The following is a 21389-nucleotide window of genomic DNA, read 5'->3' as shown; positions in this document are numbered from 1 at the left end:
TTTTTTCCCAGTGATTTTTCCCCGTTTTTCCCTGGTTTTCCCGGTGATTTTTCCCTGTTTTTTCCCTGTTTTTCCCAGTGATTTTTCCCTGTTTTTCCCAGTGATTTTTCCCTGTTTTTCCCTGTTTTTCCCAGTGATTTTTCCCTGTTTTTCCCTGTTTTTCCCAGTGATTTTTCCCTGTTTTTCCCAGTGATTTTTCCCTGTTTTTTCCCTGTTTTCCCAGGGGGCCTCGGCTCTCTTTGACATGATCGAGTACTACGAGTCGGCCACGCACCTCAACATCGGCGCCAACAAACACCTGGGGGCCCGCGGGCTGGCAGGCGGCGGCTCACATGATGAGGAAGGTGGGAATTCCCAAAAATCCCCAACATTCCCAGGAATTATTCCCCCAAATTCCCAAAATCCCTGAGCTTTTCCCCAAAATTTCTGTGATTCTTCCGTTTTTTTCCCCAAATTTTTGGTGTTTCTTGGGGATTTTGCGGCCTGGGGCTGGCAGGCGGCAGCTCAGGTGATGAGGAAGGTGGGAATTCCCAAAAATTCCCAAAAATCCCAACATTCCCGGGAATTATTCCCCCAAATTCCCAAAATCCCTGAGCTTTTCCCCAAAATTCCCTGGATTCCTGAATTTTTTCCCAAAATTTTGATGTTTCTGGGGGGTTTTGAGGCCTGGGGCTGGCAGGCAGCAGCTCACATGATGAGGAAGGTGAGAATTCCCAAAAATCCCCAAAAATCCCCACATTCCCGGGAATTATTCCCCCAAATTCCCAAAATCCCTGAGCTTTTCCCCAAAATTTCTGTGATTCTTCTGGTTTTTCCCCAAAAATTTTGGTGTTTTTGTGGCCTGGGAGGGGCAGGGCTGGCTCAGGGTGGGAGGAGCTGCCACTCACATGATGAGGAAGGTGAGAATTCCCAAAATTCCCAAAAATTCCCAACATTCCCAGGAATTATTCCCCCAAATTCCCAAAATCCCTGAGCTTTTCCCCAAAATTTCTGTGATTCTTCCGTTTTTTTCCCCAAATTTTTGGTGTTTCTTGGGGATTTTGCGGCCTGGGGCTGGCAGGCGGCAGCTCACATGATGAGGAAGGTGGGAATTCCCAAAATTCCCAAAAATTCCCAACATTCCTGGGAATTATTCCCCCAAATTCCCAAAATCCCTGGGCTTTTCCCCAAAATTTCTGTGATTTTTCAGGTTTTTTCCCCCAATTTTTGGTGTTTTTGTGGCCTGGGAGGGGCAGGGGTGGCTCAGGGTGGGAGCAGGTGTCACTCAGTGTCACTCACATGATGAGGAAGGTGGGAATTCCCAAAAATTCCCAACATTCCCAACATTCCTGGGAATTATTCCCCCAAATTCCCAAAATCCCTGAGCTTTTCCCCAAAATTTTTGGCGTTCTCGGTGTTCCTGAGGGGTTTTGTGGCCTGGGAGGGGCAGGGCTGGCTCAGGGTGGGAGCAGGTGCCACTCACATGATGAGGAAGGTGAGAATTCCCAAAATTCCCAAAAATTCCCAACATTCCCAGGAATTATTCCCTGAAATTCCCCAAATCCCTGAGCTTTTCCCCAAAATTTCTGTGATTTTTCAGGTTTTTTCCCCAAATTTTTGGTGTTTTTGTAGCCTGGGAGGGGCAGGGGTGGCTCGGGGTGGGAGCAGGTGCCACTCACATGATGAGGAAGGTGAGAATTCCCAAAAATCCCCAAAAATTCCCAACATTCCCGGGAATTATTCCCCCAAATTCCCAAAATCCCCTGAGCTTTTCCCCAAAATTCCCTGGATTCCTGAGTTTTTTCCCAAAATTTTGATGTTTCTGGGGGCTTTTGTTGCCTGGGGCTGGCAGGCAGCAGCTCACATGATGAGGAAGGTGAGAATTCCCAAAAATTCCCCAAAATTCCCAACATTCCTGGGAATTATTCCCCCAAATTCCCAAAATCCCTGAGCTTTTCCCCAAAATTCCTGGAATTCCCAGGGTTTTTCCCAAATTTTTTTGGCATTCCTGAAGTTTTTCACACCCAGGGAAGTTGGGTGGCAGCAGAGGTGATGAGGAAGCTGAGAATTCCGAAAATTCCTGGGAATCCTTCCTGGAATTCCCTGAAATTCCCCAAATTCCTGAGATTCCCGAGGGTTTTCCCAAAATTCCTCGGATTCCTGAGGTTTTTTTTTCCCAAAAAATCCTGAGAATTCCAAGGAATTTCCGCCATTCCTGAGGGGTTTTGTGCCTGGCTCACACTCAGTGAGGAAAATGAGAATTCCCAAAATTCCTGGGAATTATTCCTGGAATTCCCTGAAATTCCTAAAATTCCCAGAATTCCCAAAAAAAAAAAAAAAAAAAGGGTGGAATCAAAGCTTTTCCTGGGATCATTACTGCCAACAAAGGGTTAATTATCCCAACAAAGGGCAGATTGTTGTTGTCCTGATTATCCCAATTATGCTAATGATGCTAATTATGCTAATTATCCCGGTGATGATCCCGATTTTCCGGTTCTTTCCCATCCCCCTCATTTCCCTTGGGGCACTCCCAGGAATTCCAGAGGGGTTGGGATTGTCTGGGATTCTTTGGGAATTCTTTGGGAATTGTTGGGAATTCCTTGGGAATTCTTTGGGAATTGTCTGGGATTCTTTGGGAATTGTTTGGGAATTGTCTGGGAATTGTTGGGAATTCTTTGTTTGGGAATTGTTTCTTTGGGAATTCTGCTCCCAGATCCATCCCCGAATTCCCAAATTCTCCTCTGGAATTCCCGAATTCTCCTGGCAATTCTGGGATGTTTTCCCAAATTTCCTGGCACAGATTTCCCCAGGGCAGTCGGGATCCCTCTGCATCCCTATCCCAACCCCAAATCCCATTTTTCCCATCCCAAATCCCAAATCTCAATCCCAAATCCCTTTTTTTTTGGTCCCCAATCCCATTTTTTCCCCCAAATTCCCATTTTTCCCTCTCCCCAGACCAGCTGCCTGCAGTACCTGGGGTGGGTCAGGATCCCAGATCCCGATCCCAATCCCATATTTTTGATCCCAATCCCATTTTCCCCTTTCCAATTCCCATTTTTCCCCCCAGCCCAGCTGCCTGCAGTACCTGGGGTGGGTCAGGATCTCAAATCCCGATCCCAAATCCCATATTTTTAATCCCAATCCCATTTTTTTGATCCCAATCCCGTTTTTCCCCCCAGACCAGCAGCCTGCAGTGCCTGGGCTGGGTCAGGATCCCAGATCCCAATCCCAAATCCCATTTTTTTCCCAATCCCAATCCCATTTTTCCCTCCCCAGCCCAGCTGCCTGCAGTACCTGGGCTGGGTCAGGATCCCAGATCCCGATCCCAATCCCATTTTTCCCACTCCAATTCCCATTTTTCCCCCCAGCCCAGCAGCCTGCAGTACCTGGGGTGGGTCAGGATCTCAAATCCCGATCCCAAATCCCATATTTTTAATCCCAATCCCATATTTTTGATCCCAAATCCCGTTTTTCCCCCCAGACCAGCTGCCTGCAGTACCTGGGGTGGGTCAGGATCCCAGATCCCGATCCCAAATCCATTTTTTCCCCCCAATCCCATTTTTTCCCATCAGCCCAGCTGCCTGCAGTACCTGGGGTGGGTCAGGATCCCAAATCCCAATCCCAATTCCCATTTTTCCCTTCCCAATTCCTGTTTTTCCCCCCCAGACCAGCTGCCTGCAGTACCTGGGGTGGGTCAGGATCCCAGATCCCAATCCCAAATCCCAATTTTTGATCCCAAATCCCATATTTTTGATCCCAATCCCATTTTTCTCTCCCCAATCCCATTTTTTTGATCCCAATCCCGTTTTTCCCCCCAGACCAGCTGCCTGCAGTACCTGGGGTGGGTCAGGATCCCAGATCCCGATCCCAATCCCACATTTTTGACCCCAATCCCATATTTTTGACCCCAATCCCATGTTTTTTCCCCCCAGACCAGCTGCCTGCAGTACCTGGGGTGGGTCAGGATCCCAGATCCCGATCCCAATCCCATATTTTTGATCCCAATCCCAGATTTTTAATCCCAATCCCAGATTTTTAATCCCAAATCCCATTTTTCCCTCTCCAGACCAGCTGCCTGCAGTACCTGGGGTGGGTCAGGATCCCAGATCCCGATCCCAATCCCATATTTTTGACCCCAATCCCATATTTTTGACCCCAATCCCATTCTTTTGACCCCAAATCCCATTTTTTGGATCCCAATCCCGTTTTTCCCCCTCCCCAGACCAGCAGCCTGTAGTACCTGGGGTGGGTCAGGATCCCAGATCCCAATCCCAAATCCCATTTTTTTCCAATCCCAATCCCGTTTTTCCCCCTCCCCAGCCCAGCTGCCTGCAGTACCTGGGGTGGGTCAGGATCCCAGATCCCGATCCCAATCCCACATTTTTGACCCCAATCCCATATTTTTGACCCCAATCCCATATTTTTGATCCCAATCCATATTTTTGACCCCAATCCCATATTTTTGACCCCAATCCCCTGTTTTTTCCCCCAGACCAGCTGCCTGCAGTACCTGGACGCCCGGAACACGCCGCTCCTGGACCACTCGGCGCCGTTCGTGGCGCTGGGCGCTGCGCAATCAGCAGCAGCCTGGTGGTTCTGCACCTGGAGAACACCTCCCTGTCCGGCAGGCCGCTGATGCTGCTCGGTCAGAACCCCGGGAATGCCCCAGAATTCCCTGGGAATTCCAGGAATTCCGGGAATTCCCGCCCGGGGCCGTGCGGGGAGGGCTGGGAATTCCCGGAGGGGAGGGAGGTGGGGATGAAGGGGTTAAAGGGCTTTGGGATGGGGTGGGGAAGGGAGAAGGGAGGGGCTGCGAGTTCCTGCTGGGAATTTTCCCCAGTTTTCCCACTTTTCCATGCATTTTTCCTTCCTTTTTTCCCATTTTTCCGTCCATTTTCCCATCAATTTTCCCAATTTTCCCCATTTTCCCACCCGGTTCTCCCATTTCTCCGTCATTTCTCCCATTTTCCCACCCATTTTCCCCATTTTTCCACTCATTTTTTCCTGTTTTTAATCCATTTTCCCCATCCATTTTTCCATCAGTTTTCCATCCCTTTTCCCATCCATTTTCCCACCATCTTTCCCCATTTTCCCACCCATTTTTTCCCCATTTTTCATTCATTTTCCCATCCGTTTTTCCATCCATTTTCTCACCCATTTCTTCAATTTTTCCCATTTTCCACCCCTTTTTCCAGTTCTGTTTTCCCACCCATTTCTCCTATTTCCCCACCCATTTTCCCCATTTCCCCCCCATTTTTTCCCATTTCCCCCCCATTTTCTCCCATTTCCCCCCCATTTCTCCACCCACCTTTCCCTCATTTTCCTGCTCTTCCCACCAGCATTCCTGGCCCTGTTCCTGGTTATTTTCCCCTCCCTGTTCCCATTCCCAGTTATTCATTTCCCATTTTTTTCCCGGTGTTTTCCGTTTTTCCCAGTTTCCAACCACGGCTCTGAAGATGAACCTGACGCTGCGGGAGCTGAGCCTGAAACAACCTCAGAGCCCGTTTCCATTTCCCGTTCCCATTTCCTGTTCCCCATTCCCGGTTCATTCCCGTTTCATTCCCGGTTCATTCCCGGTTCATTCCCGGTTCATTCCCGGTTCTTTCCCGTTTCCAGCCACGGCTCTGAAGATGAACGTGACGCTGCGGGAGCTGTACCTGGCTGACAACAACCTCAGTGCCCATTTCCATTCCCATTGCCCTGCCCCGTTCCCATTCCCATTCCCATTGCCCTGCCCCATTCCCATTCCCATTCCCATTGCCCTGCCCCGTTCCCATTCCCATTCCATTGCCCTGCTTCATTCCCATTGCTCGGCCCCATTCCCGGTTCATTCCCGGTTCATTCCCGGTGCATTCCCGGTTCATTCCCGGTTCATTCCCGGTTCATTCCCGTTTTTTTCCCGCAGCCACAGCTCTGAAGATGAACGTGATGCTGCGGGAGCTGAGCCTGGCTGACAACAACCTCAGTGCCCATTCCCATTTCCCATTGCCCTGCCCCATTCCTGGTTCATTGCTGGTTCATTCCCGGTTCATTCCGGTGCATTCCCGGTTCATTCCCGGTGCATTCCCGGTGCATTCCCGGTTCATTCCCGGTTCATTCCCGGTTTTTTCCGGTTTCCAGCCACGGCTCTGAAGATGAACGTGACGCTGCGGGAGCTGTACCTGGCGGACAACAAGCTGAACGGGCTGCAGGACTCGGCTCAGCTCGGGAACCTGCTCAAGTTCAACGGCTGCATCCAGATCCTGGACCTGCGCAACAACCACCTCATGGACTCCGGTGGGAATTCCGGGAAAAATGGGAATTCTGGGAATGGGGGAACGGGGCTGGACCTGCGCAACAACCACCTCATGGACTCCGGTGGGAATGACGGGAATTCCGGGAATTCTGGGAATTCTGGGGATGGGGGAAAGGGGCTGGACCTGCGCAACAACCACCTCATGGACTCGGGTGGGAAAAACGGGAATTCCGGGAAAAACGGGAATTCTGGGGATGGGGGAAAGGGGCTGGACCTGCGCAACAACCACCTCATGGACTCCGGTGGGAATTCCGGGAATTCCGGGAATTCTGGAATTCTGGGGATGGGGGAAAGGGGCTGGACCTGCGCAACAACCACCTCATGGACTCGGGTGGGAATTCCGGGAAAAACGGAATTCTGGGAATGGGGGAACGGGGCTGGACCTGGGCAGCGACCACCTCATGGACTCGGGTGGGAATGATGGGAATTCTGGGAATTCTGGGAATTCTGGGAATGGGGGAAAGGGGCTGGACCTGCGCAACATCCACCTCATGGACTCGGGTGGGAATGACGGGAAAAAACGGGAATTCCGGGAATTCTGGGAATGGGGGAACAGGGCTGGACCTGGGCAGGAACCACCTCATGGACTCGGGTGGGAATTCCGGGAAAAACGGGAATTCTGGGAATTCTGGGAATGTGGGAATGGGGCTGGACCTGCGCAACAACCACCTCATGGACTCGGGTGGGAATTCTGGGAAAAACGGGAATTCCGGGAATTCTGGGGAATGGGGGAATGGGGGAACGGGGCTGGACCTGCGCAACAACCACCTCATGGACTCCGGTGGGAATTCTGGGAATTCCGGGAATTCTGGGAATGTGGGAATGGGGCTGGACCTGCGCAACAACCACCTCATGGACTCCGGTGGGAAAAACGGGAAAAATGGGAATTCCGGGAATTCTGGGAATGGGGAACGGGGCTGGACCTGGGCAACAACCACCTCATGGACTCGGGTGGGAATTCTGGGAAAAACGGGAATTCTGGGAATTCTGGGAATGGGGGAACGGGGCTGGACCTGCGCAACAACCACCTCATGGACTCGGGTGGGAATTCCGGGAATTCTGGGAATTCTGGAATGTGGGAACAGGGCTGGACCTGGGCAACGACCACCTCATGGACTTGGGTGGGAATTCCGGGAAAAACAGGAATTCTGGGAATGGGGGAACGGGGCTGGACCTGGGCAACAACCACGTCATGGACTCGGGTGGAATTCTGGGAAAAACGGGAATTCCGGGAATTCTGGGAATGGGGGAACGGGGCTGGACCTGGGCAACAACCACCTCATGGACTTGGGTGGGAATTCGGGAAAAACGGGAATTCTGGGAATGGGGGAATGGGGCTGGACCTGGGCAGCGACCGCCTCATGGACTCGGGTGGGAAATGTGGGAATTCCGGGAATTCTGGGAATGTGGGAACGGGGCTGGACCTGCGCAACAACCACCTCATGGACTCGGGTGGGAATGACGGGAAAAACGGAATTCTGGGAATGGGGGGAACGGGGCTGGACCTGGGCAAAAACCGCCTCATGGACTCGGGTGGGAATTCCGGGAATTCTGGGAATGTGGGAACGGGCTGGACCTGGGCAACGACCACCTCATGGACTCCGGTGGGAATTCGGGAAAAACGGAATTCCGGGAATTCTGGGAATGTGGGAACGGGGCTGGACCTGCGCAACAACCACCTCATGGACTCCGGTGGGAATTCCGGGAATTCCGGGAATTCTGGGAATGGGGGAACGGGGCTGGACCTGGGCAACAACCACCTCATGGACTCGGGTGGGAATTCCGGGAAAAACGGGAATTCTGGGAATTCTGGGAATTCTGGGAATGGGGGAACGGGGCTGGACCTGGGCAACAACCACCTCATGGACTTGGGTGGAATTCCGGGAAAAACGGGAATTCTGGGAATTCTGGGAATGGGGGGAACGGGGCTGGACCTGGGCAACAACCACCTCATGGACTCGGGTGGGATTTATGGCAATGGGGCTTGGGAATGTGGGAATAGGATCTGGGAATGGGGTTTGGAATGGTGGCCATGGGTTTGGGATTCCATAATTCCTGATTCCCAGGCCTGGCCTAAATCCCCTTTCCCGGGATTCCGGGGCTATTCCCGCTTTTCCAGGCCTGTCCTAACTCCCCTTTCCCAGCATTCCGGGGCTATTCCTGCTTTTCCAGGCCTGTCCTAACTCCCCTTTCCTGGGATTCCGGGGCTATTCCCGCTTTTCCAGGCCTGTCCTAACTCCCCTTTCCCAGCATTCCGGGGCTATTCCCGCTTTTCCAGGCCTGGCCTAACTCCCCTTTCCCGGCATTCCCGGGGCTATTCCCGCTTTTCCAGGCCTGTCCTAACTCCCCTTTCCCGGAATTCCGGGGCTATTCCCGCTTTTCCAGGCCTGGCCTAACTCCCCTTTCCGGGATTCCGGGGCTATTCCCGCTTTTCCAGGCCTGGCCTAACTCCCCTTTCCTGGGATTCCGGGGCTATTCCCGCTTTTCCAGGCCTGTCCTAACTCCCCTTTCCCGGCATTCCGGGGCTATTCCCGCTTTTCCAGGCCTGGCCTAACTCCCCTTTCCCGGCATTCCGGGGCTATTCCCGCTTTTCCAGGCCTGTCCTAACTCCCCTTTCCCGAATTCCGGGGCTATTCCCGCTTTTCCAGGCCTGGCCTAACTCCCCTTTCCCGGCATTCCGGGGCTATTCCCGCTTTTCCAGGCCTGTCCTAACTCCCCTTTCCCAGCATTCCGGGGCTATTCCCGCTTTTCCAGGCCTGGCCTAACTCCCCTTTCCCGGCATTCCCGGGGCTATTCCCGCTTTTCCAGGCCTGTCCTAACTCCCCTTTCCCGGAATTCCGGGGCTATTCCCGCTTTTCCAGGCCTGGCCTAACTCCCCTTTCCCGGCATTCCGGGGCTATTCCCGCTTTTCCAGGCCTGTCCTAACTCCCCTTTCCCAGCATTCCGGGGCTATTCCCGCTTTTCCAGGCCTGGCCTAACTCCCCTTTCCCGGCATTCCGGGGCTATTCCCGCTTTTCCAGGCCTGGCCTAACTCCCTTTTCCCGGGATTCCGGGGCTATTCCCGCTTTTCCAGGCCTGTCCTAATTCCCCTTTCCCGGCATTCCGGGGCTATTCCCGCTTTTCCAGGCCTGGCCTAACTCCCTTTTCCCGGGATTCCGGGGCTATTCCCGCTTTTCCAGGCCTGTCCTAATTCCCCTTTCCCGGCATTCCGGGGCTATTCCCGCTTTTCCAGGCCTGGCCTAACTCCCTTTTCCCGGGATTTCCGGGGCTATTCCCGCTTTTCCAGGCCTGGCCTAACTCCCCTTTCCCGGCATTCCGGGGCTATTCCCGCTTTTCCAGGCCTGTCCTAACTCCCCTTTCCCAGCATTCCGGGGCTATTCCCGTTTTTCCAGGCCTGGCCTAACTCCCCTTTCCCGGCATTCCGGGGCTATTCCCGCTTTTCCAGGCCTGTCCTAACTCCCTTTTCCCGGGATTCCGGGGCTATTCCCGCTTTTCCAGGCCTGGCCTAACTCCCCTTTCCCGGCATTCCGGGGCTATTCCCGCTTTTCCAGGCCTGGCCTACATCTGCGAGGGGCTGCGGGAGCAGCGCCGGGGGCTGGTGACGCTGGTGCTGTGGAACAACCAACTGAGCCACGCCGGGATGGCCTACCTGGGAATGACCCTGGTGAGCATTCCCGGGAAATCCGGGATTCCCTGGCACTGATCCGCCCCTTTCTGTGCATTTCCCTCAGTTTTCCATGGATTTTCCGTTGATTTCCGTGAATTTTCTTGAATTTTCCATGGGTTTTCCTCAGTTTTCTATTGGTTTCCATGGGTTTTCCGTTGGTTTTCCATGAATTTTCCATGGGTTTTCCTCAGTTTTCTATTGGTTTCCATGGGTTTTCCGTTGGTTTTCCATGAATTTTCCATGGCTTTTCCTCAGTTTTCTGTTGGTTTCCATGGATTTTCCATGGTTTTTCCATGGGTTTTCCATTGATTTCCATGAATTTTCCATGGATTTTCCTCAGTTTTCTATTGGTTTCCATGGGTTTCCATTGGGTTTTCCATGGGTTTTCCATTGATTTCCGTGAATTTTCCATAAATTTTCCATGGGTTTTCCTCAGTTTTCTATTGGTTTCCATGAATTTTCCATGGATTTTCCATGGATTTTCCATGGAGTTTCCATGGGTTTTCCATTGATTTCCGTGAATTTTCCATAAATTTTCCATGGGTTTTCCTCAGTTTTCTATTGGTTTCCATGGATTTTCCATGGGTTTTCCATGGGTTTTCCATTGATTTCCATAAATTTTCCATGGGTTTTCCATGGGTTTTTCCATGGGTTTTCCATTGATTTCCATGAATTTTCCATGGGTTTTCCTCAGTTTTCTATTGGTTTCCATGGGTTTCCATTGGGTTTTCCATGGGTTTTCCATTGATTTCCGTGAATTTTCCATAAATTTTCCATGGGTTTTCCTCAGTTTTTTATTGGTTTCCATGGATTTTCCATGGTTTCCCATGGGTTTTCCATGGTTTTCCCCTGGATTTTCCTCTGGATTTTCCCCTGGATTCCCCCTGGATTTTCCCCTGGATTCCCCCTGGATTTTCCCCTGGTTTTTCCCATGGATTTCCCCCTGGATTTTCCTTGGATTTTCCCCTGGTTTTTCCCATGGATCCCCCTGGATTTTCCCTGGATTCCCCCTGGATTTCCCTGGATTCCCCCTGGATTCCCCCTGGATTTTCCCCTGGATTTCCCATGGATTTCCCCATGGATTTCCCCCTGGATTTTCCCCTGGTTTTTCCCATGGATCTGCATGGATTTTCCCCTGGATTCCCCCTGGATTTCCCCTGGTTTTTCCCATGGATTTCCTCATGGATTTCCCCCTGGATTTCCCCCTGTTTTTTCCCATGGATCCCCCTGGATTTTCCCTGGATTCCCCCTGGATTTTCCCCTGGTTTTTCCCATGGATCCCCATGGATTTCCCCCTAGATTTCCTTGGATTTTCCCATGGATTTCCCTGGATTTTCCCCTGGATTTTCCCCTAGTTTTTCCCATGGATCCCCCTGGATTTTCCCTGAATTTTCCCCTGGATTTCCCTGGATTTCCCTCGTGATTTTTCCCCTGGATTTTCCCCAAGGATTTCCCCCTGGATTTCCCCTGGTTTTTCCCATGGATCCCCATGGATTTTCCCCTGGATTTCCCCTGGATTTCCCCCTGGATTTCCCCTGGTTTTTCCCATGGATCCCCATGGATTTTCCCCGGATTTCCCTGGATTTCCCCCTGGATTCCCCCTGGATTTTCCCTGGTTTTTCCCATGAATCCCCCTGGATTTTCCCTGGTTTTTCCCATGAATCCCCCTGGATTTTCCCCTGGTTTTTCCCATGGATTCCCCCTGTTTTTTCCCATGGATCCCCATGGATTTTCCCCGGATTTCCCTGGATTTTCCCTGGATTTCCCCTGGTTTTTCCCCATGGATTTCCCTGGATTCCCCTGGATTTCCCCCATGATTTTTCTCCTGGATTTCCCTGGATTTCCCTGGATTTCCCTGGATTTTCCAGCCGCACACGCAGAGCCTGGAGACGCTGAACCTGGGCCACAACGCGGTGGGGAACGAGGGCGTGCGGAACCTGAAGAGCGGCTTGATCGGGAACCGCTCCGTGCTGCGCCTGGGGCTGGCCTGCACCAAGCTCACCTGCGAGGGTGGGGAACTGGGACGGACTGGGAGGGACTGGGGGGGACTGGGAGGGACTGGGAGGGACTGGGATGGGACTGGGATGGGACTGGGATGGGACTGGGATGCGGAACCTGAAGAGCGGCTTGATCGGGAACCGCTCGGTGCTGCGGCTGGGGCTGGCCTGCACCAGGCTCACCTGCGAGGGTCCGCACTGGGAGGGACTGGGATGGGACTGGGATGGGACTGGGATGGGACTGGGATGGGACTGGGATGGGACTGGGATGGGACTGGGATGGGACTGGGATGCGGAACCTGAAGAGCGGCTTGATCGGGAACCGCTCGGTGCTGCGGCTGGGGCTGGCCTGCACCAAGCTCACCTGCGAGGGTCCGCACTGGGAGGGACTGGGGGGGACTGGGAGGGACTGGGAGGGACTGGGAGGGGACTGGGAGGGGACTGGGAGGGGGTTTGGGGGGACTGGGATGGACTGGGATGGACTGGGATGGACTGGATTGGGAAAATGGCCTGCACCAAGCTCACCTGCGAGGGTCGGGGACTGGGACGGACTGGGATGGGACTGGGATGGACTGGGATGGACTGGGAGAACTGGGATTGGGAAAATGGCCTGCACCAAGCTCACCTGCGAGGGTCCGGGACTGGGACGGACTGGGAGGGACTGGGATGGACTGGGATGCACTGGGATGCACTGGGATGCACTGGGATGCACTGGGATGCACTGGGATGCACTGGGATGCACTGGGATTGGGAAAATGGCCTGCACCAAGCTCACCTGCGAGGGTCCGGGGAACTGGGATGGACTGGGAGAACTGGGATGGACTGGGATGCACTGGGATGGACTGGGAGAACTGGGATGGGATTGGGAAACTGGGATGGGGCTGGGAAACTGGGATGGGGTTGGGGAAATGGCCTGCACCAAGCTCACCTGCGAGGGTCCGGGGAACTGGGACGGACTGGGATGGGACTGGAATGGACTGGGACGGACTGGGACGGACTGGGATGGACTGGGATGGACTGGGGAAACTGGGACGGGCTGGGGAAACTGGGAAGGGCTGGGAAACTGGGATGGGCTGGGGAAACTGGGATGGGACTGGGGAAACTGGGATGGGGTTGGGGAAATGGGATGGGATTGGGGAAACTGGGATGGGGTTGGGAAACTGGGATGGGTTTGGGGAAATGGCCTGCACCAAGCTCACCTGCGAGGGTCCAGGGAACTGGGACAGACTGGGAGAACTGGGATGGGACTGGGAAACTGGGATGGGGTTGGGAAAATTGGGTTGGGCCTGGGGAAGTTGGGATGGGCTTGGAGAATTTGGGATGGGCTTGGAAAATTCAGGTTGGGCTTGGGAAAGTTTGGACTGCCCCAAATTCCCCGGGATTTTCCCCCCAAATTCCCGAGATTTTTTTCCCCCAAATTCCCGGGATTTTCCCCCCAAATTCCCGGGATTTTTCCCCCAAATTCCCAGAACTCCCCCAATTCCCGAGATTTTTTCCCCAAAATTCCCGGGATTTTCCCCCCAAATTCCCGGGATTTTCCCCCCAAATTCCCGGGATTTTCCCCCCAAATTCCCAGAACTCCCCCAATTCCCGAGATTTTTTCCCCCAAATTCCCGGGATTTTCCCCCCAAATTCCCGAGATTTTCCCCCCAAATTCCCAGAAGTGCCCCAATTCCCTGGGATTTTTCCCCCCAAATTCCCAGGATTTTCCCCCCAAATTCCCGGGATTTTCCCCCCAAATTCCCAGGATTTTTCCCCCAAATTCCCAGGATTTCCCCCCAAATTCCCAGGATTTTTCCCCCAAATTCCTGGGATTTTCCTCCCAAATTCCCGAGATTTTCCCCCCAAATTCCCAGAACTCCCCCAATTTCCTGGGATTTTTCCCCCCAAATTCCCATGATTTTCCCCCCAAATTCCCGAGATTTTCCCCCCAAATTCCCAGAAGTGCCCCAATTCCCTGGGATTTTTCCCCCCAAATTCCCAGGATTTTCCCCCCAAATTCCCGGGATTTTCCCCCCAAATTCTCAGGATTTTCCCCCCAAATTCCCGGGATTTTCCCCCAAATTCCCAGGATTTTCCCCCCAAATTCCCGGGATTTTCCCCCAAATTCCCAGAACTCCCCCAATTCCCGAGATTTTTTCCCCCAAATTCCCGGGATTTTCCCCCCAAATTCCCGGGATTTTCCCCCCAAATTCCCGGGATTTCCCCCCAAATTCCCGAGATTTCCCCCCAAATTCCCAGAAGTGCCCCAATTCCCGGGATCTCCCCCCAGGGGCCGTGGCCGTGGCCGAGTTCGTGGCCGAGAGCCCGCGGCTGCTGCGCCTGGACCTGCGCGAGAACGACATCAAGACCGGGGGGCTGATGGCGCTGTCGCTGGCCCTGCGCGTCAACCACTCCCTGCTGCGCCTCGACCTCGACCGCGAGCCCAAGAAGGAGGCGGTGAGTCCCAGAATTCCCAAAAAAATCCACCGGAATTCCCGGGAAATCCCGGGAATCGCCCGAAAAATCCCCGCGGTTCTGGGGCGTTCCCGGAGCGGGAAACGGCGCATGAGGTGTTGGGACTTTGGGATTTGGGGTTTGGGGGTTTGGGATTTGAGGGTTTGGGGATTTGGGATTTGACCTTGAGCCCAAGAAGGAGGCGGTGAGTCCCAGAATTCCCAAAAAAATCCACCGGAATTCCCGGGAAATCCTGGGAATCGCCCGAAAAATCCCCGCGGTTCTGGGGCGTTCCCGGAGCGGGAAAAGGCGCCTGAGGTGTTGGGACTTAGGGATTTCCAGGTTTGGGATTTGGGGGTTTGGGGTTTGGGGGTTTTGGGATTCAGCCTCGAGCACAAGAAGGAGGTGGTGAGTCCCGCAATTCCCAAAAAAATCCCCGGGAATTCCCAGGAAATCCCGGGAATCGCCCGAAAAATCCCCGCGGTTGTGGGGCGTTGTTGGAGCGGGAAACGGCACCTGAGGTGTTTGGGGTTTGGGGGTTTGGGGTTTGGGGGTTTGGGATTTGAGGGTTTGGGGTTTGGGGGTTTGGGATTCAGCCTCGAGCCCAAGAAGGAGGTGGTGAGTCCCAGAATTCCCAAAAAAATCCCCCGGGAATTCCCGGGAAATCCCGGGAATCGCCCGAAAAATCCCCGCAGTTCTGGGGCGTTGTTGGAGGGGGAAACGGCGCATGAGGTGTTGAGTGTTGGGGGTTTGGGGATTTGGGGATTTGGGATTTGAGGGTTTGGGGGTTTGGGATTCAGCCTCGAGCCCAAGAAGGAGGTGGTGAGTCCCAGAATTCCCAAAAAAATCCCTGGGAATTCCCAGGAAATCCCGGGAATGGCCCGAAAAATCCCCGCGGTTCTGGGGCGGAACCGATGTCTCTCCCGCCATTCCTGAGGGGTTTCCCGGGGGATTTTCCCGCCATTCCTGAATTTTTCCCACCATTCCCAAATTTTTCCCGCCATTCCCGGATTTTTCCCGCCATTCCCGAATTTTTCCCGGCAGGTCAAGAGCTTCCTGGAGACGCAGAAGGCGCTGCTGGCCGAGATCCAGAACGGCTGCAAGCGGAATTTCATCCTGGCCAAGGAGAAGGAGGAGAAGGAGCAGCAGCTCCAGCACTCGGCCTCCATGGCGGAGATCTCCGGCGGCGACCCCGAGGCCGAAATTCCCGGAATTCCCGAAATTCCCGAAATTCCCGGCGGCGCTTCCCCCGGCCCGGAGGAGAACGGCAACGCGGCTCCGGCCGGAGATTCCAGCTCGGACACCGAGGAGGAGGAGGAGGAGGAGGAAGAGGAGGGGAAGGACTCAAGGGAGGTTGTGGAATCTGGGAATTCCGGGAATTCCGGGAATGCCGAGCGCAGGATTTCCGTCTCCAGCCCCGGCAGAGGCCGCAAGATCTTCGTGGTGACGCGGGTGGAGAACGTTCCAGAAGGATCCGGGGTCGTTCCCAAGGAATCCGGGGTCGTTCCCGAGGGATCCGGGCTCGTTCCAAAGGAACCTGGGACCATTCCCGAGGGATCTGGAGATGCTCCCAAGGGATCCGGAGCCGTTCCCGATGGATCCAGGGCTCTTCCCGATGGATTGGAGACTGTTCCCGAAGGATCCGGGGTCGTTCCTGGTGGATCTTCGGTTGTTCCTGGAGGATCCAGGATCGTTCCGGAAGGATCTGGGACAATTCCCGATGGATCTGGAGCCGTTCCCGACGGATCTGGAGCCGTTCCCGATGGATCTGGGGTTGTTCCTAACAGATCTGGGGTCGTTCCCGATGGATCTGGGACGATTCCCGATGGATCTGGAGCCGTTCCCGTTGGATTTGGAGCCGTTCCCGATGGATCCAGGGCTGTTCCCGATGGATCCGGGGTTGTTCCCGATGGATTTGGAGCCGTTCCCGTCGGATCCGGGGCCATTCCCGATGGATCCAGGGCTGTTCCCGATGGATCTGGAGCCGTTCCCATCGTTCCTGATGGATCTGGGATTGTTCCTGCTGGATCTGGCTCCGTTCCTGATGGATCCGGGGCCGTTCCCGATGGATCCAGGGCTGTTCCTGATGGATCCAGGGCCGTTCCTGATGGATTTGGAGCCATTCCCGATGGATCTGGATCCAGGGTTGTTCCCGTCGGATCCGGGGCCGTTCCCGATGGATTTGGAGCCGTTCCTGTTGGATCCGGGGCCGTTCCTGATGGATTTGGAGCCGTTCCCGTCGGATCCGGGGCCGTTCCCGATGGATTTGGAGCCGTTCCCGTCGGATCCGGGGCCATTCCCGATGGATTTGGAGCCGTTCCCGTCGGATCCGGGGCCGTTCCCGAGCTGCATCCGCGCCGGGCCGGCGCCTCCGAGGGAATTCCCTGCGGGAGCCCCTCCCGGGATTCGCCGCTTCCCAACGGGCTCAAGGCGGATTTCGCCCGGGCGCTGCCGGAGCCGGGCCCGGAGGGCGACGGGAAATCGGGAACGTGCGCGGCCGAGCACGGTGAGACCCCCGGATCCCAAATTCCAGAGGGTGTTCAGGGGCTCAGGGCACTCCCAGGAGTTCTGGAATTCCAAATTTCTGGGGGTTCTGGGATCCCAAACTCCCAAATTCCTGAATTCCAGAGGGGCTCGGGGCATTCCCAGAGTTCAGGGATCCCAGAATTCTGCGGGTTCTGAGATCCCTGAACTCCAGAGGCTGTTCAGGGGCTCGGGGCATTCCCGGGAGTTCTGGAATTCCAAATTTCTGGGGGTTCTGAGATCCCAAATTCCCAAATTCCAGAGGGTGTTCAGGGGCTCGGGGCACTCCCGGGAGTTCTGGGATTCCAAATTTCTGGGGGTTCTGGGATCCCAAACTCCCAAATTCCAGAGGGTGTTCAGGGGCTCGGGGCACTCCCGGGAGTTCTGGGATTCCAAATTTCTGGGGGTTCTGGGATCCCAAATTCCCAAATTCCTGAATTCCAGAGGGGCTCGGGGCATTCCCAGGAGTTCAGGGATCCTGGAATTCCAGGGGTTCTGAGATCCCAAATTCCAGAGGGTGTTCCCAGGCTTGGAGCATTCCTGGGAGTTCTGGGATCCTGGAATTCTGAGGGTTCTGAGATCCCAAACTCCCAAATTCCAGAGGGCGTCCCCAGGCTCGGGGCATTCCCAGGAGTTCTGGGATTCCAAATTTCTGAGATCCCAAATCCCTGGGCTTCTGAGATCCCAAATCCCTGAATTCCCAAATTCCAGAGGGTGTTCCTGGGGCATTCCCAGAGTTCAGGGATCCTGGAATTCCGGGGGTTCCGAATCCCAAATTCCAGAGGGTGTTTCTGGGGCTCGGGGCATTCCCGGGAGTTCTGGAATTCCAAATTTCTGGGGGTTCTGGGATCCCAAATTCCCAAATTCCAGAGGGTGTTCCCGGGCTCGGGGTGCTCCCAGGAGTTCTGGGATTCCAAATTTCTGGAGGTTCTGGGATCCCAAATTCCCAAATTCCAGAGGCCATTCCCGGGCTCGGGGTGCTCCCAGGAGTTCTGGGATTCCAAATTTCTGGAGGTTCTGGGATCCCAAATTCCCAAATTCCAGAGGGTGTTCAGGGGCTCGGGGCACTCCCGGGAGTTCTGGGATTCCGGAATTCTGGGGGTTCTGGGATCCCAAATCCCTGAATTCCCAAATTCCAGAGGGTGTTCCTGGGGCATTCCCGGGAGTTCTGGGATCCTGGAATTCCAGGGGTTCTGAGATCCCAAATTCCAGAGGGTGTTTCTGGGGCTCGGGGCATTCCCGGGAGTTCTGGAATTCCAAATTTCTGGGGGTTCTGGGATCCCAAATTCCCAAATTCCAGAGGGTGTTCCCGGGCTCGGGGTGCTCCCAGGAGTTCTGGGATTCCAAATTTCTGGGGGTTCTGGGATCCCAAATCCCTGAATTCCCAAATTCCAGAAAAGCTGAAATCCTTGGGTTGGGAACAGGAAAAAGTGGGAAAGGAGCAGGAGAATCCCAAGTCTCTGGGTTGGGAACAGGAAAAAGTGGGAAAGGAGGAGGAGAATCCCAAATCTCTGGGTTGGGAAGAGGAAAAAGTGGGAAAGGAGCAGGAGAATCCCAAATCCCTGGGTTGGGAACAGGAAAAACTGGGAAAGGAGCAGGAATTGGGGTGGAAAACTGGGAAAAGAGCTGGAAAAAGTGGGAAGAGCAGCAGGAAAATCCCAAATCTCTGGGTTGGGAAGAGGAAAAAGTGGGAAAGGAGAAGGAAAAGCTGAAATCCCCGGGTTGGGAAGAGGAAAAAGTGGGAAAGGAGCAGGAGAATCCCAAATCTCTGGGTTGGGAGTAGGAAAAAGTGGGATAGGAGCAGGAATTGGGGTGAAAAACTGGGAAAAGAGCTGGGAAAAGTGGGAAAGGAGCAGGAATTGGGGTGAATAAATGGGAAAAGCAGTGGGAAAAGCTCAAATCCCTGGGTTGGGAAGAGGAAAAAGTGGGAAAGGAGAAGGAAAAGCTGAAATTCTGGGGTTGGGAAGAGGAAAAAGTGGGAAAAGAGCAGGAAAATCCCAAATCTCTGGGTTGGGAAGAGGAAAATGTGGGAAAGGAGAGGAGAATCCCAAATCCCTGGGTTGGGAGTAGGAAAAAGTGGGAAAGGAGCAGGAAAAGCTGAAATTCTGGGGTTGGGAAGAGGAAAAAGTGGGAAAGGAGCAGGAATTGGGGTGAATAAATGGGAAAAGCAGCGGGAAAAGCCCAAATCCCTGGGTTGGGAAGAGGAAAAAGTGGGAAAGGAGCAGGGATTGGGGTGGAAAACTGGGAAAAGAGCTGGAAAAAGTGGGAAAGGAGTAGGAAAAGCTGAAATCTCTGGATTGGAAACAGGAAAAACTGGGAAAGGAGCAGGAATTGGGGTGAATAAATGGGAAAAGCAGCGGGAAAAGCTCAAATCCCTGGGTTGGGAAGAGGAAAAAGTGGGAAAGGAGAAGGAAAAGCTCAAATCTCTGGGTTGGGAAGAGGAAAAAGTGGGAAAGAGCAGGAGAATCCCAAATCTCTGGGTTGGGAAGAGGAAAAAGTGGGAAAGGAGCAGGAATTGGGGTGAAAAACTGGGAAAAGAGCTGGAAAAAGTGGGAAAGGAGCAGGAATTGGGGTGAAAAACTGGGAAAAGCAGCGGGAAAAGCCCAAATCCCTGGGTTGGGAGTAGGAAAAAGTGGGAAAAGAGCAGGAAAATCCCAAATCTCTGGGTTGGGAAGAGGAAGAAGTGGGAAAGGAGCAGGAAAATCCCAAATCTCTGGGTTGGGAAGAGGAAGAAGTGGGAAAGGAGCAGGAGAATCCCAAATCCCTGGGTTGGGAAGAGGAAAAAGTGGGAAAGGAGCAGGAGAATCCCGATTCCCCGTGCTGGGTTCCGGAACGTTCCGTGCTCATCCCGCAGAGCTGAGCTGCTCCCGGAACGAGCAGGAGCTGCAGGAGCTGCTCCTCGAGGCCAGCCAGGACGCGGCTCCGGAGCCGCTGTGAGCGCAGGTGAGCCGGGAAAAATCCCGGAATTCCGGCCCTTCCCGGGCCTGGGAGCTCCGGGAATTTCTGGGAATTCTCCCTGGGAATTCTCCCCGGGAATTCCAAATCCCAGCCCTGCCCTCGTGCTCTCCCCACAGGTCCCGGAGGAGGGGGAGGCTCTGGAGCTTTCCCCTCTCCCCTCACTCCGCACAAGATTCCAACCAAACCTCGGGAATTTCGGGACTTTTTTTCCTCGGGAAAGGAGAAAAAAAAACACGAAACACAAAAACAAAAGCGGATTTTTTTTTTCCCGACTTCTTTTCCCGATTTTTTTTCCTGACTTTTCCCGCCTCCCGGGGCGGGGGCTCGGCCTTCCCGATCTCCCGGGAATTCCCGGCGCCGTTCCCGGCGGGATCCGGCGACACTACAGGGACCGGGAGCGGCCGGAGCGGCGGGAATTTGGGAATTTGGGAATTATTTGGGAATTCCATCCCTAAAAAAAATCCCGGGATCGGCTGCTCCCGCGGCCCCCACGCTTTATTTATTTTTAATTTCCCTTCCTTTCCGGTGGCTTTGCTTTCTTTGGGAATTTTTTCCCGATTTTTTTTCTCCTGTTTTTCTTCCCCTTTTTCCTGTTTTTTTTTTTTTTTCCCATTTTTTTTTCCCCCATTTTTCCCATCTCTATTTATCACCAGCCGCAGAATTCCCGGAAAAAACGGGGAAGGTGGAAAAGGGGAGAAGGGAGGGGCTGGAATTCCTCGGCCATCCCAGATTTTCCAGAGATGTGGGGGAGGGGAAATCCAGCGATTCCCAGCCCGGAATTCCCAAAATTCCCGGGGAATTCCCGGGGGTCGCTTTTCTTTCTTAAGTGCAATAAAATCTTTCAGGGAGCTGCGGGGGGTGGGGGGGGAAATCGGAATTCCGGGGGGATATTCCCGATATTCCGGCCGGGAATTTTCGCTGGTGTTTCCTGGGTTTGGTTTTGGGGTTGTTTTGGTTTTTGATTTTGATTTTTTTTTCCGTCTTTTCCCGGTTTTTGGGGTTTTTTTTTTTCTCCCCCCTCGTTTTTCTCCCCGTGGTGGAATTTTTGTTAACGGCTGTTTTCTAATTAAAGGAATTCTGCATTCGTCACCCGCCCTCTTCTTGGGGGCTCATCCCGCAATTCCAGGATTTTGGGAATTCGTGGATTTGTGGGGGGTTGGGTTGGGGTGGGGGGGGTGAAGATCCCAAAAAAAAAAAATCCCAAAACAGGCTGGAAATCCCAAAAAATCCCAAACTGCAGAACTTGGTTTATTGGGGGATGATCCGGGGGGATTTTCCCTGGAATTCTGGGTGGGATGGGGTTTGGGAATGGCCCAAATTTGGAGGGATTTTCCCGATTTTTCTTTCCAATTTTCCCTCCCAAAAGGGCCCAGATTTTGGGAAGAGATCCCCAACAAAAAGTCTCAGGGTGGGGGGGATTCCCGGGAGGGATCAAAATTCCCTTGGATTCCGGGAGCTTTGGGGCACCCCTGGATCATCCCAGTCCCCCCCAAGCATCTCCCAGTGACAAAAACTGGGAATAAAACCCCGGAAT

The 21389-nt window shown here is 53.9% G+C and overlaps 1 protein-coding gene across 1 annotated transcript; it reads left to right on the top strand.

The window, feature by feature from the left end:
* Window positions 1-223: 223 nt before the first annotated feature.
* Window positions 224-20942, top strand: PPP1R37 (protein phosphatase 1 regulatory subunit 37; the record flags this gene model as incomplete). Its single annotated transcript, XM_084227243.1, is given in 11 exon segments — window positions 224-310; window positions 312-344; window positions 4472-4546; window positions 4549-4624; window positions 6100-6255; window positions 9826-9938; window positions 11810-11951; window positions 14211-14377; window positions 15419-16880; window positions 19752-19840; window positions 19972-20942. Coding segments are annotated over 10 exon segments (2394 nt in total), but the record flags the coding sequence as incomplete, so codon positions are not given.
* Between the last annotated feature and the right edge of the window lie 447 nt (window positions 20943-21389).

This window comes from Fringilla coelebs (assembly GCF_963513975.1).
Source record: "Fringilla coelebs genome assembly, contig: SCAFFOLD_390, whole genome shotgun sequence".
Taxonomy (NCBI): Eukaryota; Metazoa; Chordata; class Aves; order Passeriformes; family Fringillidae; genus Fringilla; species Fringilla coelebs.
The sequence above is the reverse complement of the archived record's forward strand: the minus strand, read 5'-3'. Positions and strand labels throughout refer to the sequence as shown.